We start from the raw sequence: 21,394 nt of genomic DNA on the forward strand, positions 1-21,394 counted from the left end.
CACTAAGTAAACCTCGCACTTAAGAATCGATTTACATTTCCTACTAAACCCGAGAGGTGTTGATTATGGAGTTATTCAGACAAGGAAGGCAACGGTGGAGTAGTTACATTATTTACAGACACAATGGGTTCATTAGCTCGGAGCCATAATTATGTTCATCGCTCAAACCCTGCGCTTATGCAATTTATGCAACTCCCTCTTGCATTTAATGAAACTAATGCTTCTTAAATGACAACATCAACAACATAATGAATAAATGGCATCGGATACGATAGGTAGAGAGCAGCCATCACTGTGTGATTAGCGGCAAAACAGACAGTGTTTGTAAAGCACTACTCAGACTGGGTTCATTCTATTAAACCAAACTCTGCGATGTCATTTGGGAAATGTTTTCTTTTACAGTCACTCAGTTTTTATATGAACTAACTGTAAGTATGTGGAAGATAATAATTTTGCATATGTTCTAAAACTGAAATATCAGTAATACTTTACTCCAAGTATTTGTTTATAAGGTAGAATGATATTTCTATAAACCTTTTATCAGACCTGACAAAATTCTAAAGAAAGGAGGATGACTTTAAGATGATTAGGACTGTTCAAAAGACCCCTAAGAAACATGTGTCATTTTCTGTTTTTATGCTGCATTGCATGTTTTAGACTTAATGCAATTCTTAAACAAAATGAATTCATTCAATAGTAATTTTAGACTACACTGTAAAAGATTTCATCAGCTTCAAGTAAAAAAAAAAACGTGAGTTCAAAAGCTGCCTTAAAGTTTTAAATTAAATCCAATTAGAATGACTATTTATTTTAATTTAAAGTCATTTGACTTTTTGCAAGTTTATTTGATTTAAATTGCTTCTTGTTTCAACTTAACTACATACATGAAAGGGCACATGACTCATTCCAACGTAGGTATTTAAGTTAAAAGAAGTATTGACATTACATTGTTAGACTTTATTATTGTGACTACCGGTGTCAAGAAGAACATCCAGTGTCATTTCCGTCTTTAATGCTCTCAGAAAATATGAACAAGTGGCAGGCAACATTTGGGCATGGCATGTAAAGAGACTCAGCCAGAACCTCATCAAAGCTAGAGTGTTTCACTTTGAGGGTGAGGGCTCTGACAAAACACAGTTCTTGCTGCAAAGAAAGACCTAATAGATCCAAACACCAATAAACGACCTAAAAGCATCATATATATTACTCCCACCCTCACAGCACACAGCAATGAAAATAAAACGTCAAAGCCAAAAAGCTCTTCCTGAGCATACCAAAGCTCCGCCCACAGTCATAACTCTGCTTAGTTTCAAGTTAATTTCACTCCTTCAACTTTCCTCTTCATTGGAGTAATTTAAAAACTTGAGTTGAAAGGTTGAAAACTCATAAAATCCAGTTGAAATCACAAAACTTGATTTGATAAGTTAAGGTAAGTGACGAAAATATGTTGTCATGACTTACTGCTTAACTAATTTTTTTACAGTGTAGGCTTTGGAGAATGCCTGGAAAAACAGCAAAACCAGGGCATTTACTGTCACCTAGTTTTAATGATAAAAGTAGGGTATGAACACACCTTTAGCTGTGAATAGAGGAATGTTTACGCTTCAGTAAAAGCTGTTGTGAAATGGAAATGAGATGAGGCTTTGTAAATAAACCTCTGTGGCCTACTCCAGATGTGTAGCATTGTTGGGTTTTGATTCCTAAATCAATAATGGCACACACTGTTTGTTCATGTTTTCATAACTCCATTTATGTCCTTGTTGAAACTAAAAGTGAAAGAAGTAGTGAGTAGTACTACGTGCTGTGGGCCCCTTTGTGCTCGCTAAGAACACTCCATACTCTCGCCTTCAATCTTTTTTTCTGGCCTGAGTCAGGTATGAATTAAAACAGGATAGTTTCATTATTTCAGGGCTGAATCTTATGATCCATATCTGGATAAACGATGTTTGCAGAGATTTTAGTGGACTTTGAATAATGTATCTGCCCAGGTCTAGTCAAAAACTCATTATGGATTTTTGCTGTCACAGCAAAAATACTTCTGAGAAGAATTTAAGACATTTGGCTAGTTTAACACACACAGCGAGGTCGACTGTGAATCCCTGCCATCTTTTATTATTGAAGAGGAATCTGCTAAGAGAAACCAGATGAACCACGCTGCATTTTAAAGGAACACAAACTTCTATTTCAACCTTAAACCTACAGCTTCACAGTCATTGAGATTGCTCCAATAGAGCCTCTGTCTTTGCTACTCCATACTCAGCACTGCAGAAACAGAACAAGTAGCCCCAGATCCACTTTTGCCGTGTCCTAAACTGTGTGCTACTCACTCTATAGTGCACTATTTTGAGGCACAAACATTTAGTAGTGGTGTCCAAAATCACAGTGCACAGGTTTCAATGAACACGTTATTTTAGCAGATAGCGGATACCCATAATACACTTCAGTAAAAACACAAGTGAAATACTGTCCCAAAACATTTACTACCCTCCTGAATTGAGTTCCCTATGATAGCACACTATATAGTGAGTGATGTAGGGAATGAGCCATTTTGAATACAGCTATTGTCTCAGATAAAAATGAAACAGTTATAGATAATGAATGAATGATTCTTACTGAGGTTTTACTGCTTTTTACTGGAATTTCTTTCTTGTAAAGAAACATAATGTTATAGTGAGATTTCCACCTTTTGGTGGATTTGATTCATACAGGACTATTACTAATGAAGGAGTTCTGGGTTTGAATTATAGAAAGGACTCTTGGAATTATAATGCAATAATTACATACTGGAATAATTACTGAGCAGACTACTGCCATCACATCTGTAATATTAAAACCATGCAATCTGTAGATATTTTCCCTGAAATAAATTTGCAGATCTTGTTGATAATCACTCAAATTATAGCACCTCCTCACGTAGAACTAATCCAGCTCAGAAAGATCTTAAGTCTGCTAAAGTAACATGTAAATGAAAAGCGCTGCTAATGTTTTTGGTTTTTTTTCCCTTTTCCTCCTGTCACTAGCACATGGCATGTTTTGGCAGGGATGAGTTGAGTTATGCGGAAACGATTAGAATCTTCTTTAAACGGGCGCTCTGTTGAGCTGCCAGCTCGGAGACCTTTATGAAGTCTTCACGTCAGTGGCGTCAAGCAGCTTGGTCTCTGGGTGAAAAGCAGCCGGCAGCAGCAGCAGAAGAACTGGCTGTTCTCTGAAAGCTGTGATGTGCCATGTTTTGACAGCCAGTAAAGAGAGCCTGGGCCTGACAAAGGTTGAGGTGGAAGGTGCTGCCTTGGAACAGACGTCTGTGTGTAAAGTTTGACCTATGGAGCTGGATGTTACTGATCAGAGAGCATGAACTTCAGCCCCAAACACTCAGAGACTTGACATTTGTCCACAGTAAATTGAGCCTTGAGGCCAAGCCACTGTGCCATAGCCGCTGTGTTTGATGCTCATTTAAAACAATTATTATATATTTTTAAAATCATTGTGCTGTTTAGCATGTTGTTTCCTGTTAAGTGTAGAATGCACAGATGGTTAGCGATTATTTGTTGTCAGCATGGGTCTGCATACAGAAGAGCTTGAACTATAAGAACATGTACTTTCCTCAGTTTCTCTTCATCATCATTTAGTTGATTGTTATTTAACATAAAAAGAAAAATCACAAAGATGATTTGCTTCAGTTTTTCAAAGAATTTTCTAGGACTGTTTCATCTCTACAGAAGTGTCTCATGCAACAACAGTCATTTTTCTCTTAATGGTTGTGACTGGTGTTAGTCTTTTGCACAGTAGCATTATACAGTAAATAAAAGATTAGCATGTAGGTTTCTCAGAGTTTAACGATGCAGGGGCAAACCCAATGGCATTTTTAACACATTGAAGTCCAATTACAAATTTAAGCCTTTAATATTGTGTAGTAGAAATCCAACCACAAGCTGTATTAAACTGTATGTTGGCTTATTTATAGTGATGGGTTTGGGGCCCTATCATTAAGAAGTGGCCATCTATCAGCTAAGCAGGTGGCATGGAGATCTCTATCTGCCCCAGTTGGATGGGGTTCCCCTGCCGAAATAACTCCCACCTGCCCCACCACCCCTCTATCTCTCCTCCTGCAATACATCTCTCTCTGCATTGCCAGTGCTAGCCTGCCTTAACATGATAAGGATTAACTCGACCAATGCAAACCTCCACAATGCCCCCTCCCCCTCGTTTTCTCTCTCTCTCTTTCTCTCTCTCTCTCTCTCTCTCTCTCTCTCTCTCTCTCTCTCTCTCTCTCTCTCTTTCCCTATCTCACTTTTTTCTCATTTTGACTTCATGCAGGTGCTATCTGATTTTTTTTCTGTTCTTTTTTGTTTCATGTTTATCTTTCCTTCACTGTCTTGCTCCAGCTCCTCACCTCAGCTCCTGAAGCGCACACTGAGAGCCTGAGCCGAGGAGAGAACACTCTCTCAGTAACAGTAGCAAATTAAGTTCTTTAGTTGTTGTTTTGAAACACAGAGCAGTGCTAAATGTTGGAAAACACATTGTATGGGACATGTAAAGTGCTGCGAAAAAGTAAGAGACTATTATTCTCTCATTTACTTTCCAGAGTGTAGAGCCATTAAGAAAACCGCTACAGCAAATTTACAAAAAAGTATTTAATAGAAAATCAGATAGAAATCTTAACCCACCGTTCACGTTTACTGCATTATTCCATTCTTTTCAAACATGTGTTTTCAGGTTTTCAAAGAAATCTGCAGGGATGTTCTTTTTCTGGTGTATGTACAGTTCAGCTGGAGGTTGAGGTTGAACTCAGGTGGCAGAACAAGATTCAAAAGTAAAAAGAAAAAAAAACAGAAGATAATTTTGGAAGCTTCTAGCGGTCATATGACACATCTCAAATTGTTTTAGGGCCTACTGTTAAAATATACATTTTCAGAACAAATTCACAAATTGTGATATTATGAGAATGAAATTGTAATATTTGGAGAATAAAGTCAGAAATTCCTGTATAAGAATAAAGCTGAAATATTGTAGGAATAAAGCTGAGTAAATTGGTATTATGAAAATAAAGCCATACCATAATTATTTTTCTTTATTATGTGGGTTTATTTTTTTTTTATTCTTGATTGTATATATAAAATAGTGGCCCTAAAAATGTTGCCAAAATGCACATTATGGGTAATATTTTGTACCTGATCTTTTTTAATGTTCTTTTCCAGCTTAAATGCCAGGTTGCACTTTAAATGCAGTGTCTAAATCTGCTTTTCTGATTGGTTACATCCTCTCATAGGAAACTATGATGTATTTAGTGGAATACATTCTGCAGCTAAACGCAGAGGTCTCCTTTTCTCAGAAACAGCCTCTTGGCATCTACACCTCCTTACTCAGCTGTGTTTCCACACTGGAAGAATGGTCAAAAACCTGTTTTTGTGGGGTTTTTTTTCCCCCAGGTCTAAACCCAGAGCATCGATTAGGTTTCTGCTTTATTTCTCATGAAGATGAAAGTTTAAGTTCTGTTTATCTGGTGGGGGCATTTTTGGTGTTCTTGTTTTCTCTGTGTCCTTTAGTCTTTTTTCCACTTGTTTTTCTCTGACATTTCTCTTCCTCCTCCCAGTGGATTATCTCACATCTAATCTCCTCAAAGTTTATTAACTTGTCCTTCAAAGCTGTTGTGAGTAAAAATCAAATAAATTTAAGTCTTTTACGGATAGTAGTGCCGCCAAATATCAAACAAATTCTTTGATCATTTGCCAAGATATTAAAAAAATATATTTTATGCATTTGCAGCATACTTATTTATCCAGCACATGCATGATAGATGCTGAATTATTTGTTATTGAGAAAAAATTATATCGCAAATACACTGCCTTAAATGAAAAATGTGTCTGTAGAGTTGTATATTTTTAGTTCAACGTGGTAAAAAAGAAAGCAGCATGTATTTTTTAGGAACATATTGTGATATATGTTACATGTCAAAATCATAATTCAGATCTACCATAAAAGACTCTAGGCAAGGTATTTGCGACCATTTAATATAATAACTTTCTGAGAAGAAGCTTTTAGTGAGATTAAACTCTTCAGATGTCTGTTTCCTTTCACCACCACTGTGTATTGGACTCGTGAGTTTCTCTAGAATGACACATTTCACATTAGGGCACCCTGAATGACCTTGTGTAAGTCTTAACCCTTTCATTGCCCAGAAATTATACAAAAGAGGAGAAATATCCGGAATATCCCCATAAATTGAGTAATAATGGTGTGAAACACTGCCTACAGTGGAATAATGACTGAATATATGATTAATAGCAGCAGTAATTGGTCACTCACTCTTTCCCATCTTTGAATGAACAACTAACATGTACATGAAGTTTTTGTTGTGATTAATGTCATCACCCTTATCTTTATTGTGGCAAATATATCACGCTAACATGAATAAATAATTATAATGTGGTCATTATTTTAGACTGAACTATGCAGGACTATGCTCTCTCTCTCTCTCTTGCCCCCCCCCCCCTCTCTCTCTCCCACTCTGCCCTGTATGTACTCAGAGCTCAGTGTTCTTGGTCTGGCTGCTGAAACTGTTGAATGTTCTATTCTTTTTTATGTAGTCCACATGTAGCAGCGCCTCCATCATTGATGAGGCAGGAAAAGCTTGCACCGGCCGCTTAGAGGCTACAAATCCCTTAAGCACACTTACTAAAGGAAGGATCATGTCCGAGCGTTGACCCAGTCACTTCTTAAATATCACGGGACCCTCACTGATGACATTTCACTTTTGCCAAGCATGCAGCATACTGAAAACGAGAAGCTGGGGGAGCAATGCTACAGAACATGTCCGTCTGTAATGATGGATTAGCTGTAAGTCAATGTTTGTATACTGCTTCTCTTTATGGTGCTGGAAAGTAGCAGTGGGCTCAGGTCTCAGTGACTAACCGCCTCTCCACACCCACCTGTCTGTGGCAAGGGCTGCTGCACTTTCTCAGCTGCTAGAGCTGTGCATTCACAAACCGGAGGAGGCATCTCTGCCTTTATCCATTTAATCTGTGCACCAGGGGTGTAAATATGCATCAGTGTGTAGATGGTGATTCAACCGGTTTACATTCAGGTTTCATTAGTTCTATAACTCGACTGTGCAGTTTTCACAAGATCCAAGCTTCACGCGTTGTATTATCAGGTGTACAGTAAAACAGCCAGTTATGCTCAATATTGACCTTCTGGTAGTGTTTTGCATATCAGTAAATTTGTAATAACAAGGTAATACAATGCTAAAAAGTTGTACTTATTCATTATTTAATTTCACTTTGCTATTATTCAGTGTTTGTGCTGTAGAAGCGGCACGGTGGTGCAGCAGGTAGTGTCGCAGTCACACGGCTCCAGGGACCTGCGTGTTGTGGGTTCAAGTCCCGCTCTGGGTGACTGTCTGTTAGGAGTTTGGTGTGTTCTCCTTGTGTCTGTGTGGGTTTCCTCCAGGTGCTCCGGTTTCCTCCACAGTCCAAAAAAAGACTCGTTGGTAGGTGGATTAGCGACTCAAAAGTGTGAGTGAATGTCGCCCTATGGCGCCCCTGACTGGCACCCCCTCCAGGGTGTGTTCCTGCCAGGGTGTGTTCCTGCCCACCGCGACCCTGAACTGGATAAGCGGTTACAGATGATGAATGGATGGATGAATGAATGAATGAATGAATGAATGAATGTACTGTAGAAATATGATTTGTTTCCATCACAATACCATGTTGTTACACACTTATTACTGAACTGTAATGTACAGCTGGAGTTCATTTACTGAATGTAATCTTGAAACACTCATGCAGTCTTTGGTTAAGAGTAGCAAGGGCTTTTGTGCAAATCTTCACAGAAAAGTGTCTGTTAATGTGCACATATTAGTATTGAGGTACTGAAAGGAATGTGTAGCACATTTATATCAATGTTCTGACACTTGATGAGCACTACTTATTTTGTTATTTGTTAACAGTCATCATAAATATCAACATTCTGGATTTTCCACCTTTATCCAAATGTGATCATGTATGAGATTGTATAATGCACTGAATCATAATTAATATTGTATTTTTTTAGGATACAGATTCCTTCTACTAAGTGTGTCTGTGCAATCTGTCAGTGATTAGGCTTTGTAACACTTTTACCGTGTCTTCGTAAGATGGAACGAAAAGACAAAGCACTGGTTAACGTATTGTATCTGTTTCAGCTGGATGTACTGGACTGACTGGGAGGAGGATGAGGTAAACGACAGCATTGGGAGGATTGAGAAAGCCTGGATGGACGGCTCTAATCGCAAGATATTTGTTACCTCTAACATGCTGTGGCCTAATGGACTGACCCTGGACCATGGAACCAGCACCATGTACTGGTGTGATGCTTACTATGACCACATCGAGAAAATCTACCTCAATGGCACTGGTAGAATGGTAGGTTTACTGATAAATTAGCCATGAGATCCATGATCTACATTAAAATAATGTAGTGGAATATCATTCTGACAATTGCTATATAATGTATCATTGCTTAGTGACCATCTCCAAGCAGTACTTTTTATAGATAAGGGTTCTTACCTAAGTTACTGAACTGGCTAGCACTCACTATACACTTATAATATCTTACAGTAAATGATGCATGTTCTTTGAAGTTTACTGGAAGACGTCAAAATTGACATGACCTTAACCTTTAACACTGTGCCAGTTAACTTCAATTTGTTCTGAAGTTGTTATTTATTTCTATGCAAAGTGTACCTTTCAGGTGAATGTATTTATAAGGATTTTTTTTTTTGGCTTACTGGCATACTTTTATTTATTTACATTTTTTTTGGCCTAGTCTACTAGGCATGGAGTAACATGAGTTATTACCTAAAATCAATTTGACATTCCTGCCTTAAAGAGTTTTCTAGATATGGATAAAGATGGTACTGGTGCCTCATTTATATAAATGTTTTGTGGACAAATCTGACCTTAATATTTATGGATTTCTTACATGTTAATTTGAAATCCAAATGTGGATATATATATATATATAAATCCCACAACCAGCAGCACTGGTGTCTGTAGCTTTACAGTGTTCAGTTCATGGACATGATATTTTTTTAAGTAATTTTTATGCAAATACTGAGAAGTAATGAGCTGGCTTGAATCTCAAAGGAAATAAAAGTATTGAAGTTACGTTCAGGTTTATTAGGAAGTTACAAGACCGTGATCAAAAGTATAGGGATCATCTTGAATTCTGAGCACAAACCAGACAAGGTAAACAGTGAGCCTAAAGCATAAATATAAAAGCTAATAAAAGTGTCAAAAACAGAATATTGCAGTATGTAGCTGAGGAGGCTTACGGTGTAAGGCTTGGTGCTTAGTGTTAATATGAATATTTTGTAATCGAGAGGAATATATAGTAATATAATCAAGGGCTAGGTTTAATCCATGACTAAAAAAACATCAAAAAAAAAAAAAAAACAGCAGTACCCTTTAACTTTCAACAATATTTTATTTTAACATTTTAAAATGCCCTAAAGTGAGAAGGACAATTTGGAGCAGTGTGACAGAGAAATCTAACTGAACAACATATCGCTTTGCCACATAAACTTTCACTCTAACTCAAACAGAGCTTGTTAAAATGTGAACAACAATGCTGATGAAGTGCATGTCTTTAAAATGATCTTTTTTGCAGACACAGACACACAAGTCCTGGAGAAAGAGAGAGCTTTGCCAGAGTGAAAGCAGATGCCTATGGCTTGGATGAGTGTGGTTATCTGACCATACAGATATCTAAATTGGCCATGTATAATTGATAGCATTGTGCTAATAGAACACTGAAATACACAAATACTGGGCTTTCAGGATTAGCATTATCACACTCATTCTTTCATGTATTCATTCATTCATTTTCTATAAAGGCTTTATCCTGGTCAAGGTCACAGTGGTTACACACATAATCACTGGGTGCAAGGCAGGAACATACTCTGGGCAGAATGTCAGTCCATCACTTAGCATACTTACCCATATACCCATACTTACCCATATACACACACACACCTATGGACACTTTTCACCTTTGCACAGCCAGTCCACTTACCAGCATGTGTTTCTGGACTGTGGAACAGCATTAATAGTGATAAAGGATATTTCTGGTATAAAAATATTATAAGACATTAAGTAATTTGTGTAATCTCTCAGGCAGCACATTTTAACTACTACTAGATAGGAAAGTGACAACAACAGTGGCTAATTAATGGCTGTGTTTTTGCATTCTAGGTCTTGTATTTTAAATACAGGTATGATTATAACACTTTATTAAGACAAATACTGGACTACCATTTTTTGTTATTCATTCAACCCTTTTATTATTTTTTTTTCTTAAAACTCCTTAAGTTTAAAATGATAAACTGTTTTGTTTTGTTCAGCCATGTATCTGTAGCTATATTTTTAGCTTATGACATAATATTCAGAAATAACATTAAAGCTATAGATGTGAGGAACTGTAGTGTGGGCCTGGATACAGATCCCTGGGGTTTAAAGGATTAAAGCTTGGTGTCTCATGATGTTTTTGTTGTGCTCTTCGTTGCAAAATAGCACTCACCTAGTAATAAGTGCTTGGCCTAAAAAGGAAAAGTAGTGTGGTTTAAAAAAAATCCCAAACCAAAACAAATCAAATTTGTTTATTTATTTCCTTCAGCGTCCTGATCCCCTCCCACAGCTGAGCCCACACTACACACCACTCCTGCTCTAACTCCTGCGCTGCTCTGTGTGACACAGGTGGTGTACAATGGCAAGGAGCTGAATCACCCTTTCGGAATTTCACACTACCGGAATTCCATCTTCTGGACGGAGTACATGAATGCCTCCATCTTCCAGCTGGACCTGGTCTCGGGTGAGGTCACTCTGCTAAGGAGCGAGAGACCGCCACTCTTCGGTCTCCGAGTGTTCGATGCACAGAGTCAGCAAGGTAAGCACTTTCTGAAAATCTGAGTTCAAAGCAGCTTAGGGATTTTCACGTTTATTACGGATGATGGGCAATGTAGGCCACACACCACCAAAGGGATATGTCTCCCAGCTTCTAGCATTACTCCAGAAAGAAAATTTGAAGTGATGGGCAGTGGGGAAAAAAAAAATATATATATATATATATACATGGACCAACAAAAATATTCCAAAATCACTTTGAATAAAATATTTTTGTTTGATTGCATTGAACATTTTGAAAGTTTTTTTCCCCTCTTCTGTAAAGTTACTATTTGGATATTGATATTGAAGTCATAACGCATTAAACATTCCACAACAGAAACTGAAGCTAATTTTACCTCTATTTCTCCGAAGTGACATATATATGTTGTTTTTCCATTGGTCAGAGCAGTACATCTTGTTTCAAATCCATGATCCATGACCATTTTCCACTGTACCATACTGGAGTACCCAAGGTGGATACAGTTACCCTTTCTGCTGGGGTCCCAGGTGTGCAGATTCAGACTGTGTCTCTGGTTAAACAAAATCATCACAGATTATTCACCTAAACACTATCACCCCTTTAAAAACCCACCTGCTATAATAAAGTTTTAACATTGCTGTTGAACTGTAAGACAAAAGCTTGAGTTGCTAACAGTAAAACTCAATTCAGATAGCTCTGTTTGTTTGGCTGCAGAGGTAGAAGCTGTTATCTATATGCAGTCAGAGGAGCAGACCCAGCCAGAACTGGAATCCGGTGTAAGAAATAAAAGCATCGTATAAGTAATTTATCAGTCTTTACTTCAACTGAGAACCCAGGGTCAGCCAAACTGTGTTGCGAAAAAATGCTGAGTAAAAGATAAATCAGAAATGGAAGCTCCTTCATTGCTGCTACTGTTTTGTGTTTACTGTTTACATTAGTGTAGTTTGGAGAAACACATGACCAAAAGCAGGCCTCCAGATACTTGGCCCACAGTTCCTCTTAAACAATGGGAAATGGATAAAGGTTCTAGAACAGAGTGTGGATAGTTGCATTAGGTGCAGCAGGTAGTGTCGCAGTCACACAGCTCCAGGGACCTGGAGGTTGTGGGTTCGATTCCCGCTACGGGTGACTGTCTGTGAGGAGTTGGTGTGTTCTTCCCGTGTCTGCGTGGGTTTCCTCTGGGTGCTCCGGTTTCCTCCCACAGTCCAAAAAAAACACATGTTGGTAGGTGGATTGGTGACTCCAAAGTGTGTGTGTGTGTTGCCCTGTGAAGGACTGGCGCCCCCTCCAGGGTGTATTCCCCGCCTTGTGCCCAATGATTCCAGGTAGGCTCTGGACCCACCGTGACCCTGAACTGGATAAGTGGCTACAGATAATGAATGAACAGAACCATTCTGTACTGCAATTCCCAATGGAAAAAGACAACTATTTCACAGTTTATACACAGATTACTTCTTAGTGTGTATTTGCTAAGTCCACCATACTGGATTAAAATCCAGAACAAATCATAATGTCTTCACTGTCCAAAGAAAAATGTGTATCTCCAAAATATTAATTTACAAGAGAAGGAAAAAAATACTTTTTAATGTACAATGGAAATCAATGTAAAAAGATTTTATTAGAAGTCATTTTGGGGCATTTCTATTGGTCCATTCAAGTGAAGACCAACTAGTTCCTCACAGACCTCTTCTTCTCTGGTAAATTTAGCTATGCATCAGAATGTGTGTTCTCTGGAGAGGACGTGCGCTTATTTCCATATAAAAAAGAACAACAAAGCATCTCGTTTGACCTACACGACTGTAGCTATGGCACCAGCCTCCGTTGTGTAACAGCTTGTGAGATATGGCAGGTGTTCCGTGGGGTGGGGGCGTCAGACACTAAACAGTGTTGTTACAACTATGTGGTGATTAGCAGAGCTGCAGGTAAAGGGCTGGAGGAGCATGTGAGGGAAGGTGTGGCCTCCAGCTCTGTTTTTGACTGCTCCACGCTACAGGATGATTACTGTCATCCGTTCTTATAAGTACCAGCCCCAGCTCACAGGAGGAGGGGCAGGGACACATCGGGGGGTCCTGCAAAAATCTGGAGCTCCGGGGAAGTAAAAGCCATGTTTCGTCCTTGCCAGCATTTCATAACTCTACCTGCAGGAGACGCCTTTGAAGTGAGCAGGTGATCCACACCCATGACAAAGGCCCACTTTCACTCTTTTTGGGCGTAAAAACGGCAGTGTAAGATAGTGGGCACCATCTGGAGAGCATGTTTTGTCAGCAGTGTGGTTTAAATATGGTAAGCCTCACTCTGCAAGCACACCACAAGTGATATTATCACTCAGCTTGGGCAGACTTCCCCTCGTTGCCGAAGGGTGTTTCCAGAGGAGTGGTGGGCAAACTGCATTTTTAAATGAACAGGTGCTAGTAAGAACCAACATGTATTCCATTCTCCATGTGATGATCAAAACAGCGAAACAGATGTTCTGTGGGATGTGATAACATCCCTTCTGATTGGGTATCAGCTCCCTGTGTCACTTCTCTTTTGCATAAAGTTGGTCAGAGCTGAGACTGACAGGGTGTAGCTCAGTTGTTTGCTTTGTGTCGCCCACATTGAATGTTTTTACTAAGGATTATGTATTCTTCTGTAGGAGTGCTTTTCTAACATTGCTGGGTCAGTACTCCTGACTTTCAGTTAAATTACAGTACAGTACTTTATGTCGCTCACTGCAGACTGGTATGTTGTGGGGCAAAGTTGCATATTTTAGTATGTGTGGTTTCCCAAGTTCCCCTCTGAGAATTTATGCTCTGTACCATTTATCTTGTATGTTGGATGTCAGAGCTGGGAATGACATTACACCCAAGCTAGTCTCGCATTGCCAGAATCTCTAGAGAGAGTCTGGTACATTTTGGCACTTAAGAACCACTTACTACAACAGAAAATAAACTTGACTGACACGCAAAAGGTCCAATCACAATTCTGCTATTTTGGCACGACGGGTGGAAGGATGCCAGAGGGGTAAGAAACGATACACAGAAGTGCATGTCCACAAAGCAGAATTCTGACAGTGAGACCAGCTTAAAGCACTGAATCTATCAGACTCTACTTGTGGATAGAGCATCTGTGGCTGAGACCATGTCCCAGTAAACAATATGACTAAGGTTTTCATTGTTAGCTTGTTCCTGGTTAGCATTGTTAGCAATACCAATTGATACCAGGGCCTTTTGTGATATTTTATGCATCCAAACACCATGGAAACACATCCACACAAAGCAGTTAAGCTACGTTAACACTACCAGGCTAAAGTGATGCAAATCAGACTTTTTTTTCTTTTTTGCTCCTTAACTTGACCTGGATCTGATCTTTTCAGGGCCGTGTGGACTGTCCAATATGCTTCGGTCCTATGTGGCTCTACATCGGATATTTATCCGGTTTGTGTGTATACAACATGAATGTACAATGTCAGGTCAAATTTCACACGGCAATTTTTTGCATGTATGTATGAGCTTATTGTTGTTGCCTCAGCCTGCAGAGACAGCATGGCAAAACAACAACGGAGGAGAGGCTCGAGCTGCATCCATAATAGCACCATACTTCTTAAAGTATATCTAAAAACTAAAGTAAATCTAAAACTACTACACCCAGACAGGGAAGATGTGAAGCTTATAGCCAATTACAAACGATTTTATATTTTGACCTACAACACTCTGCCTGAGTGCAGAGACCGTGATTTTACACTGTGCACTACATAGAGTTAATGGAGACATTTGGGATTGGGCCGAGGGTTTGGCGCAGCAGTAAAAGAGTCTTTACTCTCCTGCTTGTTCTTATTAGGTACCATCAACAAGCTGTCCTCCAGGGTTAAATTTCAATGCACACATGACCTGCTAATGCATCCGGTTTTCCAGATTAATACATTGATTTATCTCAAAAAAGGTGCATTTCACTTACATTCATGAATGTGAACACTAATAAACTGTATAACACTACTGCTTTAACACATTGTTTATGTGCGTGCAGCCATCTTGGATTCTGAACTGAAATTTCTGACCTGAAACTCTGACATTCCAGCATTCCATGTTCAAATGGAACGCATCATTAGACCATTACTGTGTGGTATTCCAAGTTGGAGATGATTTTCTCTCAAGTTCCATGTGCAGTAGAACTTGTTGTGTTGCTTCAGGCCAATTCCTCTCTCTGAGTGCTTGCAGTGAGGATGCACACTAAGGCTGAACTAGTTCAGATTGTGGGCTATAAAGGAGGAGAGAAAGAGAGTGTGGATAGAGAGTCTCTTATGATGTACTTACCACCAGAAGGAGCGTTTGCCTCCAGGGGAGGACTCCAGTTATGTCATATTATTTCAGACACAGATTCAACCAAAAAAAGAAAAAGCATTGGGCATTGAGGGAGGGAGGCTATGCTGCTCCCACCACACTACACAACCAGCAGGGTGAGGATTTTCTTTTCTTTTTAAGCCTCCCCTCCCCTCCGAGGTTCTTGTCACCTGAGAGATTAATTGTACCGGTTCTCTTTGAGGTCCGGCACGGACTGGTTCCCACCAAAAAAAAAAAAAATCAACAAAACCCGTTAGCCTTTATCTCATTGGTCCAGACACTACATTTGAACGTCTCCCAAAATGAAACCTCGCAGTAGTTCCCGTGCTCCAGCTTTAATAAGTGACAGTGTTTTTTCCACATAACACCAGCTCCCCGCCTCTCCACCTCCCCAATATATGTGTGCCATTGTCCACGAGACAAATTATTCCTCTCAAAACGTAGAAGTGTTAGATGGTGCTCTACAGTGATGTTCCTCATAATTCACTTGACGTGTGATTGTAAACGATGTGACATGTATCTCCGACGTCCCTCGAGAGCAGGGCCCCGGTGGTGCATGGTGAGGGAGGGAGAACTTTGTGCTCACAGAAGCCTCAAGGAGAAACACTGCTAGAAGCCAAACAGCAATAAATACACAAACAAGCGAGCAGATCATGTAGAGAGAGTGAAAAAGGAGATTGTGGAAATCAGTTGTTTGGACCTATATTTGTTCTTTAGGTGACAACGCCTGCAGGGTGAATTATGGAGGCTGTGGAACTCTCTGCTTGGCTGTCCCAGGAGGCCGAGTGTGTGCGTGTGCTGACAACCAGCACCTGGACAAAAACAATGTCACCTGCTCAGGTAGGCCACTTACCCCACTCTCACTGAGATATGCATTAGGACAGACACAGCACGTCTGTCTCACTTTGTTAATGATTGCTCTCGTCAATAATGTTCAGTTTCAAGTGTAATACCAGTTTGAAATGCAATGTAATGCAAGTTTGGTTCAGGGGCCACTGGGGCCGCTTGGGAATTTCTAGGCTTTATTCCTGACTTCAAGCTGTAAATGGATTCCACTATGACTTCTTGCGACCCACCCTGGGCGGATGTCTCTGTGGCTGATCTGGGATAAGTAGGTGAATGTTTCCAAGTTTGCACTTGGGAATTCCAGTTCTCCCACTGCAGGTTTTCCAGGTTATATGCCATATTTTTACAAGATCCAAATGGAATAGAACAGACCACGTTAAATCTTGAGAAATAATGGAGAACAGTAAGTAAAACACATACCAATACACACATTAATTACTTTATCCATGATAACAGCTCATAAATACTTAAAAATGGGTTTTAAGATGTTTTATTTATTTTAATTTTTTGACATTTAAAATTTGAAGTTTAAGTAATAATTAATATCATTGTGGAGGTTGGACCATCCGTGTAAAACCTGAAACTGCTGGTAGGTTTATGCAGGGCATTGTTCTGTCTACATCACACATCTTTACGTATTTGCGTCTCATTTACACACAGTCTCTGAAAGAGGTGCAGCGTTCCAATGACACAAATTTTAACTTGCTATTTTAACCATGGAGAAACCAGAACAGCCAGCTCATTCTTTACCTGCTCATTCACGCTTTATCAAACTGAAGACGCATGGAATATTACTGAAGAGTAATATTGCACCTGACACCTGATTGAGTGGGCCCTTTATATAGCTATTATATACTGGCTAACCACCTGTACGCGATAAATAATGTTTTCATGTTGTGAAAGATGTAACTGATTGATATTTTTTACCTCCTCATTATGAAAAAGAGCAGTTTGCGACCACACTAACAATTAAGCAACATTTGCTCACTGCTCTACTCTTGTCAACAATTGGAGCAGAGCCTAATAGGATGGTTTTAAATTACATAAATATTTTGACAGTGCTGCACATTCTCTTAGCTACAATGTTTTTGCTGATGATAGCAAACCGTCTAAAAGTCTAGTTTAACTGACCATCTATCTACTCTTAGAGCCAGTGTTTTCTTGTTTTGGTCTATGAACATGACTGTTTATTTTCATATTGCTGCCCTTTAGAGAAAGTGCTGAGACTCCATTTTTCCTGATTTTTCAGTTTTCTACATTTGTGGGACAGAATTGCCCTCTACACTGTGACCATATTAAACATAAAACAAAAACATAAAAAAAGGCTCAAAAATAAAGGAATACATAGTCGCATGGCACTTTAATTACATTCACCTGCTTCAAAGTTTACAATCCTTTTAAACTTTAGACAAACAGTTACTCTTTAGGATATACATGTTTCTTTATTGTAGACAATGAGAGTAGGTTTTGGACATAAATTCATTAATTAAAGATGATTCATTTTAATACTTGATGTAAAATAAATGTTTTCTCATCATTTGCTCTTCTCTACTCTGTTTGCTTGCTTGAAACAAGTCTAATATTTTTACAATGCCCCTAGTGTCTATTCCAATCTAAAAGATGAAGAACTTCTGAACATAAACAAATCAGAGAACAGTGTTTCCCACAGTAGTAGATGCCCCCTTCAAACTGACTTGTGTATGATAATTACACGCATACTCTGTGCACTACGCTTAGTTTAGAGAGACGTAGTCAGTGCAGTGCTATGGAGGTGAGGCAGTGGTCAGCCACTGATCTCTGGGTTGGAGTGGGAACATCATACACTGTTTTTCCGATGTCTGTTTTAGGGCCCTGTATATAATCCCTTACCTCCTCTGAAGCTATTTACAGACTGAGCGTCATCATATTCATCCCCTTTCAAATGGGACCACATCACAACTCACATTTTAAAAATAATCTTCCACAGGCTCTGTTCAATTATAAATCTCCCCAGAGAAATCTCTAAATCCCCAAATACCCCCCAAAATTTGGGACTGCCAATTTAAAAGATTATAAAAAAGAATCAGAGCACCTTCCACAGTTCAGGTGCATGAACAGTAAACGTATCTCCTTCACTTCAGTTTTGTCCTTGAAATGGCTGATGAATTAAATGCACATGTAGACTCTGTATTAGATGTGCTGTAACCAAAAATGAATTAGTGAATTATTGACTGAATATAGCTAAATATAAATGAGCAAATGTATTATCTATGCATTATCCATAATAGTCAGAGCTCACACATCTTTATACATTTTCACAGCCTCAGCAACCTAACTAACTCAGGGTTGTCAGACATGAATGTGTCCACAATATCCAGGAACCGCAGCTTCTGTTATTCTCAGGAGAAGTTTTTCAAAGACATCCACAGAGATACACTGTTGATACATTTTCTCACAACTCAAATTGTCAAGTAGTCAAGATGTTGGGGTCTGTACTCTAGGGTAAACATTGAATCATCAACTAATACCAGCAGAATCTCCATTTTATATGCAATGTTTCTTATTTTTGTCTAATTCCTTTCCTCAGTGTGAACTTTACATCCATTTGGACCCATAGTGATGAGGTGACTTGTCAGAGCGGAAACCCTTTAAGTGCTATGAATCTGAGGGGGACAGTTTTGATGGTCTGTTTGTAGAGTTGGTAGTAGTCCCCTGTCACGTCTTTATCCAAGTAAACTTTCTCACGTTGAATCTTCTCAGAAATATCTCTAAAAGCTGAAAAATGTATAACTTATACAAAGGCTTTTTTTTAAAATAATATATTAGTCTCTGATTATGTAGCGTGGGCAACATTTGCTACATGTTGCAATGGGGTCAAGCCATCTCAGTGAACCGCGTGCTTATGTACATCAGTAAAGTAAATTAACCTTCATCCAAGTCAAATACAAACATTGTGCCTATTTAAATAAATAAATACCAGCCACCACACGACATCAAGATCTGAGTTTCTCGAGTTAAGCGTTCTTCAACTTTTTACCCTCCTTATATTCAACTATAATTAATGATGGACCCGTGTCGATATATTTCCCACACACTTTAAGGTCATGAACTGGATCTGGGTCTTTTTGTGTTCAATATTCTTTTTCTCATGCTGTTGCCATGGTTGTGCTTTGTGATTTTTCACTTAGTGGCACACAGTTTTCTGGAGTCAACTCTGACTCTTGCCAGCACCACATTTAGAGAGTAAACATTAAAATGTTCTGAGCATCATTTAAATGTAGTGTGTCTTATTAAAATAGAATTAAAAATGTTAACATAGCACATACAATAATACTTCTAAAAAGTAGTTGGCATATGTGTTTCATTCTTCTAAAAAGTGGTTTATTATGCCTGCTTAAAAATGGTAGTATTCATAGTTTAAATATAGCATGCATATGAGAAATATTTAATGTAATAATTCATAATAAATTAACATTTGAACAAGTAATGTTATAAATATATTAAATAAATTAGAAATATGCATGCTTAAAAATTTAGTATGCATACTAAAAATACTGTGTATACTTGAAATATAGTATGAATACTTAAAATGTAGCATGCATACTTCACAGTAGTTGTTTTAGTTTTGCATAGTTTTGTTTTAGTTTTAGAAAAGAGGGCTTAGGACTGAAAGGGTGTTGGTTTGATTCCCACGACCAGCAGGAATATTGGGGCAGTGGGTGTGAAGGAACACCATAGTCCTCCACCCTCAATCCTGAAGCAAGGCATTAAACCCACAAATGTTCCCTGGGCACAGGGGATGGCTGTCTGCCATTCTGGGTGTGTGTTCACAACCCCTAGTTCACTAGTGTGTGAGTGTGAGTGTGAGTGTGTGTGTGTGTGTGTGTGTGTGTGTGTGCGTGTGTGTGCGTGTGTGTGCGTGTGTGTGTGTGTGTGTGTGTGTGTGTGTGTGTGTGTGTGTGTGTGTGCGGGAGACACATTTGGTTGTGCATTGTACAATGACAAATAATTACACATTTATTTATTTATTATTTATAAGACTTGAAAACTTAAAATGCATACTTTAAACTTAAAATGGAGTATGCATAGTTGAAAAAGTAGTGCTTACTTGAAAATGTAATATGCATACTTAAAATATATACAGCAGTATGTATACTTAAAAATAGTGTACATAATTAAATCTGTATAATTTAAAATGTAGTATGCAAGCTTAATATGTAGTAGGCATACTTTAACTGTAGTATGCACACTTATATGTTTAGTATGCATACTTAAAATTGTAGTATGTATACTTGTATTATTTTAAATATACATAAAATAGAAGTAATAATAATAATAATAATAATAATAATAATAATAATGATATAATAGTATTTTATTATAATTAATTTAGGATCAAATATAGAATAAATATAATTTATACACACACACACACTTTATAAACAGGCAGAATTTCTCTGATTGTGTTCTTCTGACGTGCTAGTCTGAAGCTAGTTGATTTGACGTTAAGGAAAGTTGAATAAAGCTGTGAGAGAAATAGTGCAGATTGAGTTCGGGCAGATTGTTGACTGTGAGCATTACACCGCCACTAGTCTCATGGAGATCACGCTGTGTAAAAAAAAACAGTCAACATTCAATTCAATCTGAAATTTTAGCCCCTTGCCGTCACAAATATATTAATGTTATTGTGAAAAATGTGCATGTGGGTGAATCATTCCTCTGAGTGAGGATAACTGTGCTGTGTTGTTTGTTTGTGAGTGATGTATCTTTTTCTTCCTCACTATTTACATATCTGTGTGTGTATGTGTGTGTGGTCAGGTGAGGAGGAGCGGCATCTCTGCGGGGCGGAGGAGTTTCAGTGCCGTAATCAGAGGTGTGTGAGGGTGGCCTGGATGTGCGACGGAGATGATGACTGTTTAGACGGCAGTGATGAGGAGCTCCTGGTCTGTGGTGCGTATCTGCTGTGGCGTCCGGTCTCCTGCTGAGTGTGTTCCACTGAGTGGTCAGACCCCTGCACAGCTGACATTTATCCACAGCACTTAGCAGCAGCATTCGCTTTAATGAATACAACGGAACTTACCATGTCACCAAACTTTCCCTGCACACCAGGGATAAAGAAGTGCGTGTTAGTGCTAGTCACAGCTTAATTAGGGGGAGAAAAAACAACAACAGACAGACTGACAGGCAGAATCACAAGTTTAGTGACTGTTTGGGACTCCAGGGCTGAGTAGTGTTTGCTTTTCATTGGTATTCAAGGAAAACAGGTCACACTTCAAAGGAATCCTGTGTTCTTAAACTTTTATAAATGCATCCATAAATCCTGTTATAAGCCTGCATAATTGCTCCTAAAT

The 21,394-nt window shown here is 38.8% G+C and overlaps 1 protein-coding gene across 1 annotated transcript in view; it reads left to right on the top strand.

Moving 5' to 3' along the window:
* The window catches only part of lrp1bb (low density lipoprotein receptor-related protein 1Bb), a 471,212-nt gene that overhangs the window by 235,042 nt on the left and 214,776 nt on the right, over positions 1 to 21,394 (top strand). The window contains exons 14-17 of the mRNA XM_066685917.1: positions 8,180 to 8,399; positions 10,731 to 10,920; positions 15,936 to 16,058; positions 20,862 to 20,993. Coding sequence (XP_066542014.1) covers positions 8,180 to 8,399; positions 10,731 to 10,920; positions 15,936 to 16,058; positions 20,862 to 20,993 — 665 coding nt within the window. The remainder of the gene's footprint in view (positions 1 to 8,179; positions 8,400 to 10,730; positions 10,921 to 15,935; positions 16,059 to 20,861; positions 20,994 to 21,394) is intronic.

This window comes from Hoplias malabaricus, chromosome 12, assembly GCF_029633855.1.
Source record: "Hoplias malabaricus isolate fHopMal1 chromosome 12, fHopMal1.hap1, whole genome shotgun sequence".
Lineage (NCBI taxonomy): Eukaryota > Metazoa > Chordata > Actinopteri > Characiformes > Erythrinidae > Hoplias > Hoplias malabaricus.